This window comes from Rhinolophus sinicus, linkage group LG04 (genome assembly GCF_036562045.2).
Source record: "Rhinolophus sinicus isolate RSC01 linkage group LG04, ASM3656204v1, whole genome shotgun sequence".
Lineage (NCBI taxonomy): Eukaryota > Metazoa > Chordata > Mammalia > Chiroptera > Rhinolophidae > Rhinolophus > Rhinolophus sinicus.
Genome location: NC_133754.1, coordinates 156222824 through 156229108, shown reverse-complemented (window position 1 = coordinate 156229108; position 6285 = coordinate 156222824). Strand labels below are relative to the sequence as shown.

Sequence of the window (6285 nt, the reverse complement as noted above, 5' to 3'; positions counted from 1 at the left end):
CTTTCTGAAACGTTTCCTCTCACCTCCATCAAGGGGGGGATGACAGCAAGGCTAACTATTGGACGCCAAAGAGGTCTCTCTGGCAGCTCCATTCTCTCCAGCCACGCTCCTCCAATGCCTATACCCCACCATTGGCTCTCAGCCCCGCAATCCCCCTTCAGCCCCCTCTCCTAAGTGCCCTCCTGGGCCACCCTCACCCCTAAGGCACTTATCAGCCCATGTTCCCCCACCTTCCTTATTAGTTTCCCCCCAACCTAGTGTCCCCACCTACCTCACCCGGCAAGGTGCGCGCAGAGGTGGGGGAGTGGCCGCCCACTCCTGCGGCCCGGCCTGGGGCTAAGCGGGCTCTGAGCGGGGCTGAGCCGGTGGGGCTGCGGGGCAGCGGGGCGGGCGGGGCCTGTGCCTCCCGCGCTCCTATAAAGGGCGCCACCCGGCGCTCGCCGCCACTGCTGCTGCGCCCGCTGCGCTCCCGCCTCGCTCAGCCGTCTCTCCCGCCCGTCTTTATCACCGCTTGCTCGCGCCATGGGTCGACAGAAGGAGCTGGTGTCCCGCTGCGGGGAGATGCTCCACATCCGCTACCGGCTGCTTCGCCAGGCGCTGGCTGAGTGCCTGGGTACCCTCATCCTGGTGGTGAGTGGGGAGGACCCGGAGAAGCCCTTCTGTCCCAGCGCCTACACTCCCCATTCCCTCTGTTCACCCGAGAGCTGTGTTTTTCAAGACAGCCTTGACCCTTCTCCCAGCTCTGATCCCCAGCTCGACGCTTTCCAGAGTGTGCTTTCCCCATAACTTTTACCCCATCTATGACAGCTGTGACTTCCCAGTGACAGCACTGCTCCTTTTTAACCTCCCACCACAGGCTGGGGGCAGCTGTCACTCCTGCAGTCAGGGACCTTCAGTCCCCTTCTCAAGGCTCCCACAGCTCCCAGGTTCTCAGAGCCCCAGCCCCCAGAGGCAGTGGAGGCCCCTATTAGGTTATTTGGGTCCTGATGTCTGGCCCCTAATGAATAATTAAGCCTCAGAAAGTCCAAAAGTTCTCGTGGCATGAAGACAGTTTACCACAGGTGGGGACAGAGGGCGGAGACTGATCAGGGTGCAAATAGCACAAGGAGGATCCTGAAGGAGCTGTGAGGGTGCTGGCTCCCCAGGCGCAAAGGAAGTGGTGTCACCTCATGCGGAGCGACTCCCAGACCCTGTCAGTTACCCAGACAGATGCTGTCAGCTTCTGTGAAGAAGCCCTCCGAGTTGAGTTGCGCTGTGGGTTCTCTGAGTGGGACACTTCTGCCTGAGTTACTTCCCGGTTCCAGTTACTCCCTGGTTACTCCAGTTTTGCCCCTGGGTTGTTCCTGGGTGACTCTGTTTGCACTTCTTGGGTCTGGCAGACACACCAGTTACAGTCTCCATTTCCTGTCCCAGTTACTATTTTCCCCCTAGGTTACTTCTGGGTTCAGTTCCTCCTTTGCAGTGGGTGGGTTACTCCATTCCTGCCCCAGCCCCAACCCTAGATAATGCAGACCCGACAGACCCCTGTGGACTCAGAAGCTTAACTGGAAGCAAGTAGGGCTGGGAGTGAGCCACCCACACGGGCTTTGGTAGTGTAGCAGGCTCCATGGGAGAGGACCGCTGCGACTCATCTCTGGTCTCGGAAACACACAGCGGGAAAGCCAGTGGGGCATTCTATATCCACAGCCCCCTCGCAAAACTAGTGGCCCTACCGGTCACCCCCATCCCTTCTCTTCCCTGTGCCAAGAAGGAAGTGGGGCAGCTGCGTATCATCCTCCTGCCCCCAGAGTCTTGTGTCCCCCCACTCCCTGTCTGATTTATGGTTCAGGCCCCTGTTTGAGAGCAGCCAGGACAGGGGAAGTTGTCTTCCACATTCAAAGAGGGGCCTCTGTGTCCCCTCCCAAGTCTCAGTTTGTCTCCCCCACAAAGGAGCAGTCAGGCCTAGCACTGAGCCCCAGGAAGGAGGATTTGAGGCTCAGATGAGTGTGAGGCAGTGGGTGTCAGTGAAGAGCAGAATCTCAAAGGGCAGCCTGAAGAGGAAGGAGCAGGCCCCGGAGACCCCCGAGCGGTGGGTGAGGGCTTGCCTGCATACTTCTGTGGGTTGGTGCCCTAGAGCCTGCAGTGGCAGAATCAGGGCTGGCTTTGGGGTGAGGGGAAACCCTTTCTCTGGGGTACCTAGTAAGGGCAGAGTGTGGGGGAGAAGGGAAGGAAGGAAGAGGAAGATTAGCCCCAGGGTGGTGGAACTGGCTCTGACAGCTTCTCCCTCCAAGGCCTTCTGGGATGGAGCCAGGTTTGGGCCTCAGGCAGGCAAGGAACTGAGACCAGGGCCGGCCAAACCTGGCAGGATGCCCCAGACCCACAGGTGCCTGCCCCCCGCCCCCCGACATACTCACAATCTCTGATCTTTGCTCTCACCTGCTGTACACCTTTGCCCTTGCATCACTGCTGCTGTCTTCCCCACCATCTCTTGGTGTTTTTGAGGGATGATAATTAAAATGCCTAGCAACTCAGTACAACAGGACACTGACCCATCAGAATGGCCGAGGGCCCTCTGCACAGGTCTTGGAAACTATCTGCTTGGTAGGCACAAAACCTTTAGTTATGGGGAGATGGAAGAGGAGACTTGGGCAGGGGCTGGAGCAGCTTTGGGGGACACTCCGGGAGCTCAGGGCAACAGCTAGTACAGAAGCATTTTTACATTTGAACAGGGGAATAGACATATAGTACATTCTGTCCTTGTAGGACACCAGAGATCTTAGTTCTCTTGAAACCCCCCATCCCTGGCAGAAAGCTTAGAAATAATCTTCCCACTTTCACTGCCCTGTGGCCAGGACTGGGGCTAGTGAGAGGAGCCACTCAGATCCTCCAAATCTGAGTGAGGACCCTTGACCCCTGAGGGCAGAGAGGTCAGAGCAGGTGGAGATAGGAGACTCTGGGGCAGGGACAGGTCAAGGAGGAGGTTGAGGGTACTGAGAGGGCTTCTGGGGAGAGGCAGGGGCAGGGGCAGGGACTCTGACATCCCAGATTCAGGAGAAGAGGATTCAACCTAACTTCTGGCCTCCTCCCTATTTCTTTGTACTTCTCACCCCCATCACCACCACCGCCTGAGCTCTACTTTGGGGCAAAGAGGGAGGCAACTGCAGGTGGGGAATGAGTGAGCCTTCCTGCCGCTATGGGCCAGGCCTGAAGGGCTGGGGGAGAAACTGCTTAAGTAAAATCTGTTTCCCTCCACCCCATTCCTTTTGAGATTCAAGAAAAATCAATGCAGATGGTTCAGCCATCTTCTGGGCTCCCAGTTGCAGACTTTGCTTCCAGTCTCTTCCATACGGCCCTATTATGTTAGAGTTAGGACATTGGGGATGGGAGGACAGGCACGTCTGCTTCTTTTCAGGGTGCAGTTGCAACAGTAGGGGTTTGGGCTGAATTCCAGGACAAGCCTTCTTTCTTCTTGACGGGGGGCAGGCAGAGGTTTCTGGCTTTACCCTTCCGCCTGGAGTGAGAGTTGCTGGGAGTCAGCTGGGCCTCACCCATCCTGTCTTGTTCTGTTTCCTGACACAGATGTTCGGCTGTGGCTCTGTGGCCCAGGTCATTCTCAGCAGGGGCACCCACGGTGGTTTTCTTACCATCAACCTGGCCTTTGGCTTTGCCGTCACCCTGGGTATCCTCGTCGCTGGCCAGGTCTCTGGTAAGGTCTTACCCCACCCTCAGTCATTCCCACACTCAACAGCATTCCCACAAGTTGTCCCACTGGGGAATTAGGTGGAGGGGGCATTCCCAAGGGCAGGGCATAGCTGTATCCTGAGCTCTGAGCCCTTGGAGGAGAAGAGTGAAGAAGGAACTTGATACTTACAATCTTCAACTCCCACCTTGGAATCAGAGGTTTGCAGAGTTCGGCCTGTTTTACAGGCCAACCCACCATCCCATGCAAGAAACCCTTCTCTGTACCCCTGCTCCCCCAGGCCAGAGATGGGGAACATGAGGGTGGTGTGGAATCCTGGCCTCCCCACTGTGGCAGGCTATGGCTAATAGGTCCCATCTCTCTTCTGCCCAGGGGCCCACCTGAACCCTGCTGTAACCTTCGCCATGTGCTTCCTGGCCCGTGAGCCGTGGATCAAGCTGCCCATCTACACCCTGGCTCAGACGCTGGGAGCCTTCCTGGGTGCTGGGATTGTTTTTGGGTTGTATTATGGTAAGCATTACCCTCCTCCACTCCCCCTCCTCCTACTTGGGACCTGCTGGCACCAAGTCTTTTGATGATAGACAGTTGGGGCCTGCCCAGGCCCTAGGCTCATGACTCACTCATTCACGCACAGGCCCAAGGTGGGGGGCACGAGGGAAAAGAAACGAGTTGGGCAACAATAGCGTCTCAGGCCCTCACCCCACCCACCCTACCACCTCCAATTCCAGAGTAAGATAGCAATGATTTCACTCACCCATGACCTCTGGGAGGGTGGGCCCAACCTGAGAGGGGAAACCTGCTCGAGCCTCTGCGCTCACCCACTTGGGTCTAATCTGTCAACAGATGCAATCTGGGCCTTTGCCAACAACGAGCTTATAGTCTCTGGCCCCAATGGCACAGCTGGCATCTTTGCCACCTATCCCTCTGGACACTTGGACATGGTCAATGGCTTCTTCGATCAGGTATGGTCTGGAGACATGTGAGGGGAACACAGAGAAGGGGTCTAGGCTGCCCGGGGTTGCTGATGGGCTGGCTAAGGGACAGGACTCCTTGTCTATAGCAGCACTTCTCAATACATGGGGGCATCTACATCCGAATCAGGGTGGCAGGGACTTACAGTTAACCAGCTCCCCAGGGGATCCTTATGCCTACAAAAAGCCTAGCACCACTGCCCTAGAGAGCAGAATGCGGGAGGTGAAAAGAGTCTAAGAGCTGGAGGGAAGCCGGAGGCTGGAAGGAGGGACCAGAAGGTGGGGTGGGGGCTACTCCTCACCCCACTCTCCCTTCTCCAGTTCATCGGCACAGCCTCCCTCATTGTGTGTGTGCTGGCCATTGTGGACCCCTACAACAACCCCGTCCCCCGAGGCCTGGAGGCCTTCACCGTGGGCCTGGTGGTCCTGGTCATCGGCACCTCCATGGGCTTCAACTCGGGTTATGCCGTCAACCCCGCCCGGGACTTCGGGCCCCGCCTCTTCACTGCCATCGCGGGCTGGGGCTCGGAAGTCTTCACGTGAGTGCCATCCCCACCTGGCCTGCCCCAGTTTGCCTCCCTTCTGCTTGTGCCACCCACCCTTAACCACATATCCTGTCCCCCAGGACTGGCCGCCACTGGTGGTGGGTGCCAATCGTCTCCCCACTCCTGGGCTCCATTGCGGGAGTCTTCGTGTACCAGGTCATGATCGGCTGCCACCTGGACCTGCCTCCACCCTCCACTGAGCAGGAGAATGTGAAGCTGGCCCACGTGAAGCACAAAGAGCAGGTCTGAGTGGGCAGGGGCCATCCCTCTGCCCCTCTTCCGGGAGCATCCACTGACTGTGCAGGGGCTGCTCCCTAGAAGCCCCCTTCGTGAACCCCCTCCCAGGCTAAGAAGTTCCTAGTCTGCCCCCACCCACTGGACAGCCCCCTCCAGGATTTTCTACCAGACTCTGCCCAGATAGGACTTTAGTCCTTAAACTGTGGTGGGACAGGGTGTAGGGCCAACATAACCCTTTGTATCCCAAAGGGAGGGAATGGGCAAGTGGGTGTGTGAGCGTGTGTGCACGTGCGTATGTGTTTTCCCAGATATTCAGGGCAAGGGAACAAGTAGAGTGGATTCTAGCTGTGAGGGGAGCCTAGAGGAAAGGGACAGTGATGTGTCCACCTCACAGTGAGGAAAGTGCTGGGGTCTGCATGTTTCAGGGGCTCCATGTGGAGGAGGGTCCAGATATATGTATTTCTGAGTATGTGTGTATCTGCCCTGTTTTCCAAGCACGGGCTTAGGGGAGGCTTTGGGGGAGGTAGGGTGGGAATATTGGTGGGGCTGGGAAGAGGGGGCCACAGCCCAGGTGTGGACCTTTGGCTGTACATAAGCAGGAGCCGAATAACATGTTTCTGTCATAATGTAGGCATGAGAGGGTGAGGTGCAGTACAGGTCATTAGTTTCATGTTTTTGCTCTTCGTTTTTTTGTGGTTTTTTTTTAATATAGCCGATGTTACAGTTTTAGGGATGGGGATTGGAGGCCCTACTCTATGTTTGGTTTTCACTCCTTCAATCTTCCACTCAGAACATGTGCTCTTTTGCCTTTTATATAAAATAAATAAATAAAATGTATGCTTAAAACCGCCAA

General features: G+C 56.7%; 1 protein-coding gene across 1 annotated transcript; it reads left to right on the top strand.

Annotated features, from left to right (window-relative positions):
• Positions 1-434: 434 nt before the first annotated feature.
• Positions 435-6285, top strand: AQP3 (aquaporin 3 (Gill blood group)). The gene is made up of 6 exons (XM_019734301.2): positions 435-630; positions 3559-3685; positions 4052-4189; positions 4523-4641; positions 4972-5189; positions 5276-6285. The coding sequence occupies exons 1-6, from the start codon at positions 523-525 to the stop codon at positions 5442-5444; spliced, it is 879 nt and encodes a 292-aa protein (XP_019589860.1). The 5' UTR covers positions 435-522; the 3' UTR covers positions 5445-6285.

What these genes read in the sequence shown, in the direction of transcription:
- AQP3 (XM_019734301.2), top strand. Translation starts at nt 523, where the DNA reads ATGGGTCGACAGAAGGAGCTGGTGTCCCGCTGCGGGGAGATGCTCCAC. An exon ending in TGGGTACCCTCATCCTGGTG is followed by an intron (nt 631 to 3,558) that starts GTGAGTGGGGAG and finishes TTCCTGACACAG; the next exon opens with ATGTTCGGCTGTGGCTCTGT. An exon ending in TGTTTTTGGGTTGTATTATG is followed by an intron (nt 4,190 to 4,522) that starts GTAAGCATTACC and finishes ATCTGTCAACAG; the next exon opens with ATGCAATCTGGGCCTTTGCC.